This window comes from Peromyscus leucopus, chromosome 12 (assembly GCF_004664715.2).
Source record: "Peromyscus leucopus breed LL Stock chromosome 12, UCI_PerLeu_2.1, whole genome shotgun sequence".
NCBI lineage: Eukaryota > Metazoa > Chordata > Mammalia > Rodentia > Cricetidae > Peromyscus > Peromyscus leucopus.
In genome coordinates this window covers 1,653,704-1,671,006 of record NC_051073.1, presented here as the reverse complement: position 1 = coordinate 1,671,006, position 17,303 = coordinate 1,653,704, and the positions used below count along the sequence as shown (strand labels likewise).

General features: G+C 43.6%; 1 protein-coding gene across 1 annotated transcript in view; it reads right to left on the bottom strand.

The window, feature by feature from the left end:
- The window catches only part of LOC114700349 (Down syndrome cell adhesion molecule homolog), a 216,542-nt gene extending 204,946 nt beyond the window's left edge, over positions 1-11,596 (bottom strand). Inside the window, exons 1-3 of the mRNA XM_037210023.1 lie at positions 11,461-11,596; positions 10,992-11,111; positions 3,637-3,691 (exon numbers count right to left, since the gene is read on the bottom strand). Coding sequence (XP_037065918.1) covers positions 3,637-3,691; positions 10,992-11,111; positions 11,461-11,596 — 311 coding nt within the window. The remainder of the gene's footprint in view (positions 1-3,636; positions 3,692-10,991; positions 11,112-11,460) is intronic.
- Positions 11,597-17,303: the final 5,707 nt, after the last annotated feature.

Sequence of the window (17,303 nt, the reverse complement as noted above, 5' to 3'; positions counted from 1 at the left end):
GGGACAGGGACACTGGTTTTAATACCTGCACCAGGCTGTTGTGTTCCAGAAAAACAGCAGCACAGGAGAGGTCTAACCATGAGATAATTCTGGGCAACACAGAGAAGGAGCCGGTGCAGTGGGAGCCCTGGGTAGCAATTACAAAGGCAGGAAGTTGGGCAGGTGGAACTCTGGCTGGCCAGTGGCCTTCCTCAGCCAGGCTTCTGTTAGTACCTTGATTCTGGCTATCTTCAAGAAGAAGAAGAAGGAGAAGAAGAAGAAGAAGAGGAGGAGGAGGACAAGGAGGAGGAGGAGGAGCAGGAGGAGGAGGAAGAGAACAGAATTAGATTGATCGTTCCCAAGAAGATGGCTAAGAAAAGACTTGGAATAATGCAAGTTCAAAAAATGCAGTTTCAAGAATGGGATTTGAAAAAGACATATCTAAGCAAAGTCCATACAGCTGGAGGTCAAGGTCTGAGTGTAAACAGCCGTGAGGTAAAGAAAGGGGCTAAGTGCCTTGACAATGAAGAGGACAGATGTTCATGCTTAAGGCTGGACATAATAAGACCTGCAAGGTGACAGGCACAGACATGGGGGGGGGGCATGGAGGACCAGGAAGCTGTGGGTCACCCTACCTGGGTCATATAGACTAATTTCCCTTGAGTTATGTTAAAATTAAGCCCCCAACCACACAGGGAGTCTTCACTGATGGCCATGTTTGCATTTGAGCATTTTTTCTTTGGAGGGAAAGGGATTTGTCTATAACATAAAATAATCTGTCTCTTGTCCAGCAAGGAGGGAGTGATCCCAGTAATTCACCAAGGTCTGAACTTGGGGCTAGAAGAGACCATGTTCTACAGCAAACCTTCTCAGGACACCCAGGCCTGTCCTCTTCTCTGTGTTCCTCATACTCTGAGACAGAGGCTTTGAGTTTCTGGAAGGTCCTAGGGAATACAGCCTTGACATTGAACAATAGGGTTTGGCAAGACCAAGGGAGAGACCCTGGAATAGCCCCTGGTACAAGGAAATTCCAGAAAGGGTGGATGACTTGGGCATTTTGACCAAGTGTGTGGAGCCCAGAATTTGTTTCTGGTCTAGAATTTCAAATTTTGTATGGTGAACATCCAGATAACTGCTGCAAGTCTAGTTTTATTTCCATGAATTTAACAGAAGACAAGTCTCCATTAATCCTATAAGGGTCTGTAGCCGAGGAGAAGAGTCCTGCTAGTGGGGTGACATGCAGTAGGGGTTAGGTTTCTGGTGATGGGGTGTTAGGTATGGTCAGCCCCCAGGTGGGCCACACTTCATGAGTCTAGAAGCGTGCGACCTTCAACAGTTTGTCCAGGGTAGGAGGAGAACACAATGAAATCAAAACTTCCACTACCAGATAGGGACAGACTCTCTGAATTTTCCAGGGAAAGCTGGGGTTGGAGAGATTAGATCCTTAGGTGAATGACTATAAGAGCTGGAAGAACACGGGGAAGGAGCAGGAAGGGAAGTATAGTAACAGAGAAACAGGCAGGAAAAGGAGGGTCCCGGACAAGAACAACTCAAGAGAGAAGAAGGCTTTATCTTGGCTTACAGTTTCAGAGGGTCAGAGTCCGCCATGGCTAGGAAGGTATGCAAACCGGGAGGGAAGACAGGGAAGTAGAGGCAGGAAGCTGGCTGATTGCAAGCATCCACACCCAGGAAGCAGAAGGAGAACAAAAATGGGATTAGTCTATAAGCCCTCAAAGCTCACCTCCAGTGACATACCTCCTCTAGCAAGACTCCCTTTCCTAGTTCTTACAACCTCCCCAAACAGCACCACCACCTGGGAACATTTCACATCTAGACCATGGCACCATCCCAGTTTGAACGTGTGTGTGTGTGTGTGTGTGTGTGTGTGTGTGTGTGTGTGTGTGTGTGTGTTATGTGCACTGAGGAAAGGAGACACAGGAGCCTGAATGAACAATGTCCTGACCTCCCTTGTATCAAGACAGGGAGATATGAGGGTCACAGAAGGGCAGGAACAAGGGGTTATTGCTGGCAAGACCTTTTACTCATAAAACCAGAGAGGAAGAGATAAAACTGTAGGCAATAGCTGCTGTGCACCCCTGCCCCCCAATAAACCTCACAATAGGAATGGGCATGTAATTGCTAATACCTAAATGGAAATACCAGCTGTAGTGCTGGTATGAAGTCCTTATATTCTAATGATTCACTGGCCTTTGAGTCAACCCCAAAAAGTCTCCAAGTTTTCCAGAATAAATTTTCAGAAATGCAATTTCCTTGATTAAATTCTTCATGTAGGAAGAAAAGTCAAGCAAAGGAGACCTGATGAGGCAACAGAGATGTATCTGAATGTGTGTGTGTGTGTGTGTGTGTGTGTGTGTGTGTGTGTGTTGACATCATTAGAGTTTCCACCCTCACAGCGGTGGTGCTGGGGCAAGAATGGGTAGCTCAGTTCAATAGGGAGAGGACTAAACCAGAGTACCATGAGTGCATGCTAGTCCAGGTGACACAGTAGTTCAAGCCAGGAGCCATGCTAGGCATCTGGCTAACCACGGAGTAATGATGACTCTAGCCATGAAAGGAATGATAGGTGATGTGTGCTGACTAGCTGCTGTCAGACACTGTAACCAATGCTTTCTGTGACTTTCTCACCAGATCACCACTTCCTACCCCATGTCTGGAGACAGGGTCTCATTTTGGCACCCAGCCTGTCCTGGAACTCGCTGTGTAGACTTGAACTTGTGGCTAATCCCATGCTTCAGCCTAGCAGAGTGCTGGGACCACAAGCAGGACTCACCACACTTGCCTTACGCATCATCACTGTATTAATCTCTTCATTCTGTTCTGCACAGGAGGAAATAGGCTCACACAAACTGAGCAGCTTACAGCAGGGATATAGCAGATAGTGCCGAGGGACTGATGCTGTCCATCCATTCTCTTTGACCCCTGCATCACTTCCTTTTCTAAAATAAAATTTAAAGCTAATGACACTTTATGTAAGAAGAAGGGTTTGTGATTGGAGGGTAGAGGCATAGAGCAACATTCCTCTCCACTTCCTGGGAGACACCCAGAAGCAGATCAAAGAAAGAAGGCTGAAAACTGCAAACTCGGTTTTGTAAGAACTAAGAAAGAGCTATGCACCAATGATAAAATGGGCGTCAGCTGACAATCCATGTGTATTGAGCAGAGGTGCAGACAGGAGACAGGGATCTGGGTGCTGCCCACCTTGGCTAGCATTGACAAAGTAGGGCCAAATTTGATGAGGCAAAATCTGCCTCGAGGGGTAGTGTGTGAGCTTCTAGGTGTGAGCTTCAGAATCAGACAGGCAGCTTTAAGCAACTTCTCTCTAGTCACATGAACTTTCTTCAAGTATTCTTACAGATTCCAAGGTCTAAGAATGGCATTATAGGAAAAAATGGAAGAAAAGAAATTATTCAGTTGAGGAAATTTCACCAGAAAATATATGTGAATTACATGCGGACTGGACAGTCATTTGTCTATAAAGAGTGCACTGCCAGCCGTTAAAACTGCAGGAAGAAGGCAGGGAGCAAAATGATATTGTGAAAGACAAGTCACAGAGTTCACAAAGGAGCAGAGCTTTTGTTAGAGAAAATAATAGAAACTGGAAAATATCAAATTAAAATGAGAACACATGAATAGTACCTCAGAGAGAAGAGTGATGGCCGCAGGTGACAGGGGATGATGCCTGACAAGGGGACTGGAGAGTATGGAGAAGAGGGCTGAAGAGCATGAAGAGAATAAATATTTTTCACAAAATAATCTAGAAATGAAAAATGACTTGAGCCCATATTAAATAGGCATACCACACCTATAGGAAAAGTGACCCTGTATGAACAGCACCAGGGACACACTGTAAACATCTTGACTTCACACTGACTTGGTGCACACAAGAAAAAATCAAGTCTCTTCTAAAGGAAAACGAGGCAGCAACATCCTCTTCCACGACAGAGTATGAGCCACCGAGCTCCCAGGAGAAGGCACTTTGTGGTAAAAAGGCAGATGGAAGAGTTTGGATGGCCCTCCCAAAAAATGCTGTGGCTGAGAGACTGGAGGGGCATAAAACAAACCCAAGACTGTGGAGAACTGAAGGGGGGCCTGTGGTACCAGGTAAGAAAGTGCTCATCAGAGAGAAAGAAAGGAGAGGGTAGTAGAGGAGACAGACAGACAGACACAGAGACAGAGACACAGGAAAAGAGGAAGTAGATGGAGAGAATAGAGCAAGGAGGAGAGAAAGGAAAAGAAGAGATAGGCAGAGAGGAGGAGGAGCAAAGGGAGAAACAGTGAGAGAGAAAGGAAAGGAGAGAGAGAGAATGGGAGAGAGAAGGGAGAGAGAAAAAGGGAAAGAGAAGAGGGAGGGAGAAAGGACCGAGAGACAGAAAGAGGAAGAGAGAGAGAGGAAGAAGGGAGGGAGAGAGATGGAGGTGCAGGGGAGGGAGGGAGGAGAGTGGAGGGCAGGCAAGGGAGGGCATTTAGGACATAAGGCATTGTTGCTATGGGAACTCACGGCTGCTTCTGCAAAGAGAAACTCCTTCCTCCTTCCCAGCCCAAGATCTGCTCCCTGGATGGGTCCGTCTCTTCTCTCACAGCTCAGGGCAAAAGACCTGGGCACATTGCCCACTCCTCGTTTCCCTCACACACACACCCTGCCTGCCAGCCAAGAAAGCCAGCTTCCGAGTCCTCGTCCTTCTACCTGCTTCAAGCCTCACTGTGACAAATGTTTCTGAGCAGGTCGAGTGTGTTTCCTGCCTCTTTCCCATCTGCTCTGGGCACACGCCAGCTCCAGTGTAGCCCTGTTGTGGCATGGGCTGCTCTGGCTGCCTCCAATGTTACAGAACAGAGAACACATTATCACCTCCAGCACAGCGGCCCATGACCCTTGGCAAAGCCATATGCTCACGGTGATTGACAGAGGAGTCTAACCTTGCAACACCCTGTCACTTACTTGGCTCTAGACACTGTGTCCCCCTTGATGTTTCTGGAACATTCCAAACATCATACCTGTGATGGCTAATCTTGAGTGTCAATTTGATTATGTCTATAATTAACTAAAACCCAAGCTTCTGGGCATGATTATAAGAGATTTTGGTGTTTTTTTTAAATAAATAAGATTATTTTAAGTGGGATCCACCCTAAATCTGGGTCACAGTTTCTTGTGGCAACCCACATACATGGAGATGGAAGAAGGAAGCTTTTGCTTTGTGCCTGCTTGCCCTCACTCTCACTGGCAAGTTCATCTATCCTGTTGCTGAGGCATTCCTTTACTGGTATTAGAACCTACTTCTTAAGGATGCCAACATAGACTAAAGATCAGATGAGACATCCAGTCTTGTAGACTGAACAACTAAAGAATTTTAAGCCTTTTGGTAGTAAGACAATCACTGTTGGAATAACCACATTACAGTCTGTAAGTCATGCTAATAAATCCCCTTTATCTATCTATCTATCTATCTATCTATCTATCTATCTATCTATCTATCTATCTATCTATTATCATCTATCATCTATCTACCTATCTATTTAGATGATGCCTCCATTAGATGGCCTGTAGGCAAGTCTGTGAGACATTTTCTTAATTAGTGATTAATGGGAGAGGTCCTAGCTCACTGTGGATGGTGCCAACCCTGGGCAGGTGGTGGTCCTGGATTCTGTAAGAAAGCAAGCTGAGTAAGCCAGGAGGAGCAAGCCAGTAAGTAGTGTTACTCTATAGTCTCTGCATCAGCTCCCACCTCCAGGTCCCTGCTTTGCATTTCTGTCCTGAATTTCCTGAATGATGGATTTTAAGCTAGAGGTGAAACAAACCCTTTCCTCTGCAGGTTTCTTTTGGTCTTAGTATTAATAACAGCAATGCAAAGCAAACCTAAGACATTACCCCTGGCAGGACCTTAATGATCAGTGCTCTATCTTTGCCCATATGAATGGTTCGAATCAGCTCTTTCATGCCTTTGGTAAGTTCCCAGTTCCTGATCCTCCCTGGTAATATTATTTTAACTGCAGACTCCTTCCTGCTTCTTCACTCCCAGGCATGCTCAGACCTTTGTCTGTGGACATTCCTGGATGATAGGAAATCTGTGGACAGTCACTGAGAGCAGAGAGTGCCCAGGGTCTCTTCTCTCACTTTAGCAGCCTTCCTTCAACTCCTGGGCAACTTACAGGGCATAGGGCAAGTCCCTCAGACCGTGCCCGAAAGCAGTTTTCTTCTGTTATAAATGGAAAGTGTGCAAAGAATGTTGTTTGGCTATGACTGTCAGGAAGCCCAGACCACCAAGCAATTGAGTTCGTGTACTGAAGTCTTTTAGAGGAGGTGATGTTACTTTTATGCAAAAAGTAACACCAGGGCATGGAATGTAATGCCATATGTTTTGTATCTTCAGAACCAAGTTCAAAACTGTAACAAGGTTACTTTTCAGCTAAGACTGTTTAATTTCTGCTGTAGGCACCCCGTGCTGCTTTGATGCACCCACGAATCCTCAGCCCTGAGACCAGTTGCTGTAACCTTCTGTCTCAGGGTCTGGGGCTGTTTATCTGCACTTGCTCTGTCATTTAAAAAAGAGATTTACTTTTCCCCAGTCATGTCTCTCAGCACTGTCCCCCTCCAGCCACCCCCAACCCGATCCCTCAAGTTCCCATGCCCACCTGGCCCTAGTCCAACCAGGGGATCTCTATTTCCCCTTCCCAGGGAGAACCATGCATCCGCTGCTTAGGCTCTCCTTGTTACCTAGCCTTTCTGGGTCTGTGGATTGCAGCCTGGTTATCCTTTCCAGTTAATGTCCACGTATGCGTGAGTACATGCCATGTTTGTCTTTCTGGGTCTGGGTTACCTCACTCAGGATGATTTTTTTCTAGTTCCATACATTTGCCTTCAGTTTCCTGATGTCATTGTTTTTAATAGCTGAGCAATACTTCATTGTGTATATATGCCACATTTTCTTTATTTGTTATTCAGTTGAGGGACGTCTAGGTTGTTTCCAGGTTCTGTAGCTTGGTCTATATGTGGGACTCTCAGCATTGGGAGCAAGAGCTGTCCTTGGACTGGCTCTTGAGAATCTATTCCTCATGCTAGATTGTTTTGCTCAACCTGAATACAGAGGGAGGTGCTTGGTCTTAGGGCAGCGTGATATGTCATGCTTTGCTAAAGCCCATGGAGGCCTGGCACTTTCTGAGTGATTATGGAGGAGGAGTGGATTGGGGTGGGCAGAGGTGAGGACAGGGGAGGGGAGACTGTGGTAAGTAAAATTAATTAATTAAAAAGATTTACTTTTATTTTATGTATATGAGTATTTATATGTCTGTGCACAATCTGCATGCTTTCTGCCCACAAAGTCAGAAGAGGCAATTTATGATCCCCTGGAACTGGAGTTACATATGGCTATGAGGCACCGTGTGGGTGCTGGAACTAAACCTGGTCTTCTGGAGAGAAGCCAGTGCTCTTAACCTCTGAACCATATCTCCCAGTCCTGAGCTCTGTCATATTTAAGGGAACTGGACTTCTGCCTCCACTGACTATCTGGACTATTTGAAACATATTCCATTATTGACATAATTTTTAATGTGTCATCTTTATTGCTTCAGTAAAATAATAACACAAAACATTCTTCTATTAGTTTGGAAACCATTAAGAATCAGGCATAAAATGCAGCATTATTTTTGTTCTAGGAAGCAGGCACTACTTCACACTAAGAAAGTCTGTACGAATGAATAAAATGCTGGCAAACTGTCAATGTGTCTAAAAGCTATAAAAATTGTTTACTCTTTGAGGCAGCAATTCTACTTACAGAAAATAATCCCAGGGGAAAAATAAACACATCTACAAAGATCAATGTAATGGAACACAGCATGACATTTTCTAAGAATAAAGAGCTGAAGGAAAGCAAAACTCAATGAAGTACTAGAGACACCTGAAATCTAGTAAGATACCGTGCTATGGCGTGATAGCATGCCTAAGTACAGCACAGCTTGCTGATTCCTTTATGGTGTGGGTGAACTGGCCAGGGAGCCAGGGGGATGCTAGCATGGCTGTTTAGTGATGAGGTTCTGGAAAGATCATTAAATGGAGCAAACCTAGGTCAGAGAAGTAGTCATTCCTCCTGGCCCTTCCTCCGTGGGAATGTAGCAGTTGTTCCTTAGCTTGGGAGACCTCTCTTGAGGGTTACAGAAGCTTGAGGGAAATGGCATAACTCTCCTGAAGGTCTGAGGTTAGGGCCTCTGATAACTTAGGCCAGCCAGGAGAGAGCTTGTCATTTGTGATGACACAGGCATGAACAGAGGACATCATGGTGAAGGAATATGGAGGGACTCAGACAGGTTGTAAGACTTCACCCAGTTATGGATTATAAAGCAACTGATCTCACAGGAAAGCAGAGTGTGGTGGACATCAGAGGCTTAGGAGGGAGGCTAGGGTGAGTCCAATCAATGGACTGCAGATCTGACTGGAACGGACGGGTGCATTTTGTCTTTCCGTTTCACTGCAGGATGACTCCGTAGCAACAATCCACCATGCATTTCAGAGCAACCAGGGGAAAGGACTTTGGCATGTTCTTGCTACAAAGAAAGAATAGTGGGTATGCCGATTCTTCTGATATGATTGTGACAATGCACACAAGTGTGAAAAGCACACATTGTATGCTACATGTGTGCAGTTACCTGTCAATCAAAAGCAAAACTTAAAAGTACAAGTGAAACTCTAGTGCTGAGCTCTCTACACAGGGGGAAGAGTAACTCATGTAAGTCTTTGCAAAGCCTACCCCCACCTTCATTTTTCAAGACAGGGTTTCTCTGTGTAGTCCTGGCTGTCCTGGAGTTCACTCTGTAGACGAGGCTGGCCTCAAACTCACAGATCTGCCTGCCTCTGCCTGTGTAGTGCTGGGATTAAAGGTGTGTGCCACCACTGCCCCGCCTGTAAACTTTGTTAACTCTGGCAGTGCTGACTTGTTAATATAAACCCACACAGACTTTTTCAAATGGCATATTGAATATCAATATCTGGTGCCACCAAAAGAGATCCACAGCATATTTTTAACTGGAAAATTATGATTATAAGACAGAGGGGATCACATGATCAGATGTTAGGAACCATATCTATACATATCTGCTACTGAGGACAGGCCTGACAGCCCTGACTAAAAGCAACAGCAATCATTCTTTTGTTTTCAATCAGCCTGTTGTTTGTGAGATATTTCACCTTCTAGAGACTTCTTTTTACACTGGTTTCCTTTTCTCTCTCCAAGAATCTGAATTTCCATGGGAAATTTATGGATGAAAATTCAACTATGATTTAATGTGGGTATCAGTGATGACAAAAGATAAAATTTTTTATCTTATATGTGAGTAACATCCTAACCAGTCAAGGAGTGTGTATTCTGTACAGAGTGTGCTCACAAACAAATAAGACACAGAGACATGCATGAGAGCACCAGGTCTCAGAAAGTCCCCAAAAGAAATGTCAGTCAACAAGGAAGGAAACTTTTTAAACACATTTAGTAATCTAAATATGCAAAAGAAAAGGGGAAGCCATTCTCACAAGAGTGTAGAGATAACAAAACAAGGAAAAAGAACTTATCTATTGAAGAGAAAAAGGGACACATAGCCTGACACTGTTGGGGGCAAACTTCCCCCAGCTAAAACAGACTAAGGGCCTTCCATGAAGTCACGCTAGGTCACTTCTAGGAAGTTACCTGCACAAGACAATTACTCTCATGGCACTGAAGTGGATAAAAAGAGGTTTGTTGCAGAGGTGCAAACGTCTGGAAATAGCATCAGGGAGAAGCAGAGAATGCATGGGAGTGGCAACATTAAAAATAATTTTGACGGTAAATGCCAAAGAAAATGTTCACACAATCAAATATGCTGTGGATAGGAGCTAAATTAAATTTGTTCTGTTTGTCCATTTGAATATGATCATGCAACATGGGGCTCCAGAGACAGCTTAAAGTAAGTCTCAGGGGAAGAGACAAAGTAGCAGCTTTTATTTTTGAACAGGTTGATTCCCACAGGTGAAGGAAGAAGAGCTACAACAGGGAAGGTTTTTCTTTCTTTCCTTTTTAATTAATTATCTTGCTCTCCTAGTCACTGCCTGAAGCCCTTTTGGTCTCTCAGCTGATCTACACCAAGAAGGTGACGGCAACTTCACCATTTGCTTTTCCTTCCATTGTGGTTGTTTACACAGGAAGAAAATAATTTACTGTAAAAAGAAATGCCTAGAATGCAAATTGCAGTTAAGCGAACAGGGAAACAAATATACTCACGATGATTAAACATGAATAACACATCTTCGCTGGGTGGGAAAAAGATCATGACTGACTGGCTGACTCATTTTTCAGTAGATGCCTGGTTCTTGGAGACTGGATGAATAAATCACTGAATGTGAATAGAGAATTTCCCTGTTCGCAACAGTTGGGGGAACTTGCCTGGAGAAGACTGTATCATGAATGGAAATGATTTTTCTGATGTCTAAAATGGTATTACCTTCAGCATCCATGGCACACATTGCAATTTTACAAATGCTGAGCCATCATCCCCTTGTACAGAAGGCATGGTGTGTGAGGTGTGGGAGCGGGGGGAACTCCTGTCACTCACCTGAGGACTGTTGCTGAAAGTATCACCTTGGGGTGACAGTAAGTACTGTTCTAAGTTATCCAGATAAATCTGAAAAGTCAGTTATTTTAACTTTAGTTCTCTAAAAAAAGCACAGAGCACCAGGTATCTAAGGAGTAATTTCCAACAATGAATAATTCCAATACCGGTGCCTCCCTCCTTGTGTTGTGTTTGAGTCCCTAAGTAAACTGTGGTCATTATACAGATGAGAAGGTAGTATTTCCCAGGTGTTGAAAGTCTTTCATGATTTGAATGATAAGTCCTGAGTGATCCACTGGGGTGTATATGAGAAGGATTATGAGAGAAGATGGCATGTCTACCTGCAAGAAATATCTCCAAAAGCACAAGTATTATTGACAACATGCTGTATGTTTATCACACAATAAACAGTTCAAATCACTTCATACCTTTTGAGAATTTCCACACAATTGTAGGCACAGGATAACCCTCTGCAGAGCAATTGAGGATCACTGCTTTGCCGTAGATCCCATCCTGGTCCCGGGGCTGGACCACAAACTTGGGAGGAACTGAAAAGAGAAATGTTGTCATTCAGACAGGGCCACTGATTAAAGCTGTGATATTATGAAACAATTATCTCTGTAAACCTTCAAGTAAAAAGAATGTTTCACACAAATATAAAAGCAATAGCCATGTTTGCAGTTCAGGACAAGTGGGAGAAACAGGTTGGGTCCTGGAGGGTCTTCTACAAATTTTAGTGGAAATTTTGTTTTGTAGTAGGGAAACTGGCCTTTCATAGATGTGAGGGGCACTGGCCAACCCAAGGACATGAGACACTCAAGGAATTCACTCCACACAGAATAGAATAATATCCACTGTATAATGAAGAGGTAAAATGTATGTTGTTCCCCAACATACATCCCTTGTACTTATCAAGGATGAGTGTTTCCTCGGTTAGGAACTGGTCAAAGTCTTGCTGACTTTCTTCTAGCAGAGATGAAGGGACTGACAAGCACTCCCCAGGGGCAGCAGAGAGCACGGCATGGTGATGCATTTTGCCCCAGACATCTCACCAGGACACACGAGCCACTTTTCTAATAGATATGCAGTGGGCAGGGCCAAAGTATAGCCATGGAGGTTGGTTAATGGAAGGTGCCAGGACCACTCTAGTGTACTGACAACCCATGAGATTAAGAACCTGGTTGTGTAGTGAATTCTGGAAGGTGCTGAATAGATCCATCTTGACATAGAGCATACTCAGCTCTTTACTTACAACCCAAAGCTTTGTGCTAAACTACTAGGAGGTTAGTAGTGTTTGAGTCTTAATGAACAGGTCAACATTCTTCTAGAAATAGTGCCATTTGACAGTGGCCTACTCTTAGCACATCTGCAGCAGACTGGAGATCCCCTGTGGGGTGGACCCTCAGTGAGATAGCTATGTCCTGTGAGGGAGATGGTTACATTAAACATGTGATATATAAATGGTGCTCCATTCCTTCCCATACCTGGTAAATTAATCTTACTTGTTTTAGATGCTAGAATTCCCAATATTGAGACACATGTGTGGATCTTGGAGGTTCAGAGAGATGGGAATTCCAGCTAGCACATGCTATGGACTGGAGGTATCTAGGATCTCACTGAAATAAGCAGTTTAGAAACATGCTGAATGATTCAAGCCACAGTGAAGACTAGTTGTACCATGAAGTAACCAAGGATGTAGGAACTATATCAAGACCAGAGAAGCAGCTGGAGGTAGAACTCAGGCTAATGTTTCTGGAGAGAACAACTCTTTTTTCCATTTTTTAGTCCAGTTCTTTTTTTTTTTTTTTTTTTTTTTTTTTTTTTTTTTTTTTTTTTTTTTTTTTTTTTTAAGAAGACATTAAACATGGAGAGGTAACAGTGGCAAGGAAGAACACAGCTCAGGATGAACACATCAGTCTCCAGTTCTGCTGATTCTTGCATTTGACCTTGTAAAGTTTACAAAATGGCTCAACTTCCTAGTATGTAAATTAGGGATAATTGCGGTACTCATTTCATAGGACTGTTTTTCAGGAGAAAACGAGTTGAGATTCAGAGAGTTCAGGACTTTGTTGGAAGAAAGAAATGATTCTAAGAGTTGCTTCACTTAGTAAATTCAGATGCTCAGTTTTGAAACAAGTACTCCACATAGCAATGGGATCCGGAATATTTGTAAACTGACCAGCAACTTTACTTCATGTAAATAACATTTTGAGAAAAATGAATTGAATCAGATGTATATATACTTAGAATGAATTAATAAAAGTCAAATGCCTTAAGGCCAGGAGATTATTCCTAGGAAAACACTAGAGATTATACATGGCTATTTTTCTCTCTCTTTTTCTCATTTCTCCCCCACCCCATCTTTCCTCCCTCTCTTTCTTCCTCCCATCCTTTTAAAAAAATATTTCTTTTAAAAATTTAAAAATTTTGCCTGAATGTCATGTGTCTAGGGACCAAGGAGGTCAGAAAAGGGCATTGGACCCTAGGACTGTAGTTACAGATGGCTGTGAGCTGTCAAGTGGGAGCTGAGAATAGAACCTGGGTCTTTTAGAAGAGCAATCAGTGTTCTTAACTGCTCAGCCATCTCTCCAGCTCATGTTGTTAGTTTTGTTTTATTTTTGAGACAAGGTTTTGCTATAGAGTTCAAGTTGGTTTCAAACTCTCTACCCTCCTGCTTCTGCCTCTCAAGTTCCAGGATGATGGAGTACCACTGCATGTAATAAAAATGATCAACAATCTTCAGGGTAGGTTAAAAATTAAAACACCACACTAGATTCATGGTCCATGGTGTGTGAGGCAAATCTGCAGCTAATTTTGCTGAGAGGAAGAGTTCTATTTTTACTGGATGAGACATCCAGCTGGTACACTCTCCGTTATCACTCATCCATGACCCTCCACTCAATTTGGCTTTAAGCTAAAAAATTCTGCTTAAAAACTCATCAAAGATGTCTATATGGGATATTAACACATGGTAAGTATAGTGTAATTACAGATGGAAATGGTCCCTGATCAGTAGAACAATTCTCCTATGTCATTATTCAAGAATTTTCCACAAACTGGCAAGGATAGCCCGTGGGCTCCCTAAGTAGGCTTTTCTCTCTCACAATAGAACTCCCTCCTCTGATTTCCACGTTGATTCATGATTTCATGAAAACCTGAGAAAACAAATAAACAGGTTTCTGAATTTTTATGGTAAAGAGAATAACTAATGGCTCAATTGTCCACTATTCATATACAATGCTACTTGAGACACCACGGAAGGAAATATATACTACTGAGCTCATAACCAAACCATATCCTAACCTTTCCCATCACAGGGAGGATGGGAACCTCATGGGCATGAGGTACAGTCTCAGATTTTGCTTTTCTTATCATCTCCCAGGTGATGCTGAGACTGTTGGTCCTGAAGTCACACTTTAATAATCACTGTTCTGGATGTCTCCTTAGAAAGCATCAGGTATGAATGAGCTCTAGCTGATCACAAAGGCAACTCACTTATTTAAGCAACTTTTAATGCTTTCTTTGATCTTAATCTTTCCTACTCTCTTACTCTGGAATGCAGGATTTACATCCAACTAAATGATTTGCAGCCAGTTCTGAATACACCTTGCTCTCAAGAGAAATAAAAATAGGTGGTGAGGGCACTATTGTTCCTTATCTTAGCTGCCTCTGTTTGTCATTTCCGTCTGGTGCCATTCCTGTCACCAGGGCCCCACTTGAATCCCTTCTCCACCCAGCGACGTAAAGGATGCTTGGAAAGCCATCACATGCTCCCACTGGCCCTTGATCAGGCTCAGGCTCCTACACTGCTTTGCAGGCTCTTAGCAACCCTGACCCACAGGCTTTTCTGAAACCATTCCAAAGTTCTTCCCATTCACTGGTCCCTAGGATGGTCTTGCTTTGGACTTTGACAATCTCTCCATGACCTTTGTGTTTGACGTATGTCATTTATCACTGCTTCCATCTCAGCTGAAACCTCACCCCTCTCTGGACCCTCCACCCTCACCCTCATCCGTACCCCCCCCCCAACACACACTTTTACTACAGCTGCTCGGTGTTGCTTCTCTGATTGACTGTCTCCCACATCAGGTTCTACACCCTGTGAGAACAGAATCTAAGTGCAGGACGTTCACTAAGCTCAGGGGATATGGGGGCTCTTCTGGTAATCACATGTTTCAGCCAAAAAGTTTAACTCCTTACATCCCTTGAAGTCACAGGGTAACTCACACTATGTATAGATAAGAAGGTCAAGGCTCAGAGAAGTCAGCCATGTTTCCAAGCTCATGCAGACAGTGCACATGTAGCAATGTGGGCCTGGTCACTCTACAGAAAGTTCTAGCATTATGTCTGCACCTTCCTTTTCTCCCTGAACCCGCTTATATATCAGGGCCCACAGAGTGCATTCCTCTGCGAAGTCGTCTGTGAGCATATCAAGAACACCAATCTCCCTGTTATCAAGGTATGTTTTGCTCTTGTAATTAATAGCCTGTCACTCTAAGAGTCCCAAACCACCCTCTCAGTGACAGGCAATCTCAAGACCTCTAAACTTCTCATTCTATTTCTCCTTTTCCCAAGCTACATCTCAGACCAAGACTTTAAAGCATGTAAGAGAGAGACATTCCTCAATTCCAGTGAAAGATTAAAGTAAAAGGCACAGAGCAATTTGCTATACCTTTTTTTTTTGTACTTTCATGTGATGTATCAATTTAATGTTTGCATCTTTCATGAACCAAGTGCCAGATTGTGCTCTGAAGTTATTGACTAAGGCCCCAGTTTTCAATGTGGAATGCTCTCTGAACAGTGACAGTGAGCAGGAAGAGTCTTAATTTCACCTAAAATTTCTATTTCCATTTATTCAGTACAAGCTGTAGCTAAAGCAGTGATTAAAAAGTTCCTGACTCAACTTGGCCATTTACATCAAAAGCTGGAATTCTGAGCACAGCTGCACAGTTTCCAGACCCCAGAAAAGGGCTGCCGCTTGCAGTGGGTGTGAGCCTGGAGAGCACGCCTTTCCTCAGCTACTTTGTATTAAGGACAGAGGGGATGGGGCCATCAGGAAGACAGCTCAAACACCCAGGACAGTGGTGGGCTGGCTGCTCCTTGGGGAGATGTGTCATCAGCCCTTCTCACACAGACCTGACACAAATGGCCACCAAGGACAACAAAGGACTTTCTGCAATGACCCTGGACTCCGGGTCCTTCCTGCAGCCACCGCCTGGGTGCCACGTCTCTGCTTCTCATGGGGAACAGGGAGTCTTCTGTTGTAGGCCTCTGTGCTTGCCAGCTCACATCATTCCAGAAGGTGATCCATGCTTCTAATTGATTCCTATGGCCTTGAGACTTTCCTTAGGACCCAGGACCTTGAGTGTGTAGTCAAGTCAGCCATGCAGCTGATCTTCCACATGTACCTCAATTAGCACCTTCTGCTCTCTGCCACCCTCCTCCCTTACAGGCAACAGGCTTTCCAGAACATGTCTTCCCTGCTGTCATCCCATCTAGTAGCTGTTTGCTAAAACTTCAGTTCCCCCCCACCTTGTTCCCCTTAGGAATCACTGCATGTGTCCCCTAAACCAAGTGAAGTAGCCCTCCTTCCTTTGGCGGAGGGTATGCTGCTTGCCATGTTGCTTGGTCTGTTAGTGTCTCTGTCCTACTGGTCCAGAAGCTCCCTGCAGCCAGATGAGCTTCTGTCACCTCAGCGACTACTCCAGGTGCTGGCAAGTATGTATGCCAAGTAAATAGTTGCTAGTGATAGAAGAAGCAAGGAATGAAATAAAAATACAAAGTATAGTCATTTGAAAACAAGTATAAAGTGTCAGATTTACAAATATCCATGGTTGTTTTAAGAATTTACAGCCAAGAATAGTTTCTTTTCTCTTCAGAAAATAAAACACAAAAACACTGAAAACATCACTAGGAAGATTCTTAAGAAACCAAAACAAAGACTGCCATGGATAAAGACTTTAAGAGAGAAAGTATTCACTGAGCTTCATATCCGACATTTTTTTTTTTTTGGCAGTTTCCTTAATTTTAGTCATTATCTTGATGAAATAATGAGACCAAAATAGCCAGAAGGGGGCTGGAGATATGGCTCAGAGATTAAGAGCACTGGCTGCTCATCCAGAGGACCTAAGTTCAATTCCTAGCAACCACATGGTGGCTCACCACCATCTATAATGAGATGTGGTGCCCTCTTCTGGCCTGCAGGCACACATGCAGGCAGAACACTGTGTACATAATAAACTGAACTTTAAAAAACAGCCAGAAGGACCTTGAAATTGGTTACTTGTAGGGTTCTTTGCTTGTTTCATCAGATTTTACATTTTTTATTTATGTGCATGTGTAATTTGACTGTATGTATATTGGTGCACTTTATGCATGCAGAAGGAGCATCAGATCCTCTGGAGGAGTCACTGATGGTTGTGAGCCTCCACATAGGTGCTGGGAATTGTACATGGGTCAACTAACTGCAAGAGCAACCAGTGCTCTTAACTGCTGAGCAATCTCTCCAGACTCAGTAGCCAGTTACAAACTATTCAAGGTGACTTGATTTTATGACAGGACAATGACCTGTCATGAAATCTGCATGATAGATATAAATTCCCAAACTGGTTGTGTTGTATTTTTTAGTTCAATTTTAATTGAGATTCACCATTCCTCCCTCCAAACCCTCCCACAAATACTTACGTGCTCTCTTTCAAATTCATGGCCTCTTTTTTTCCATTAATTTTTATTGGATGCAT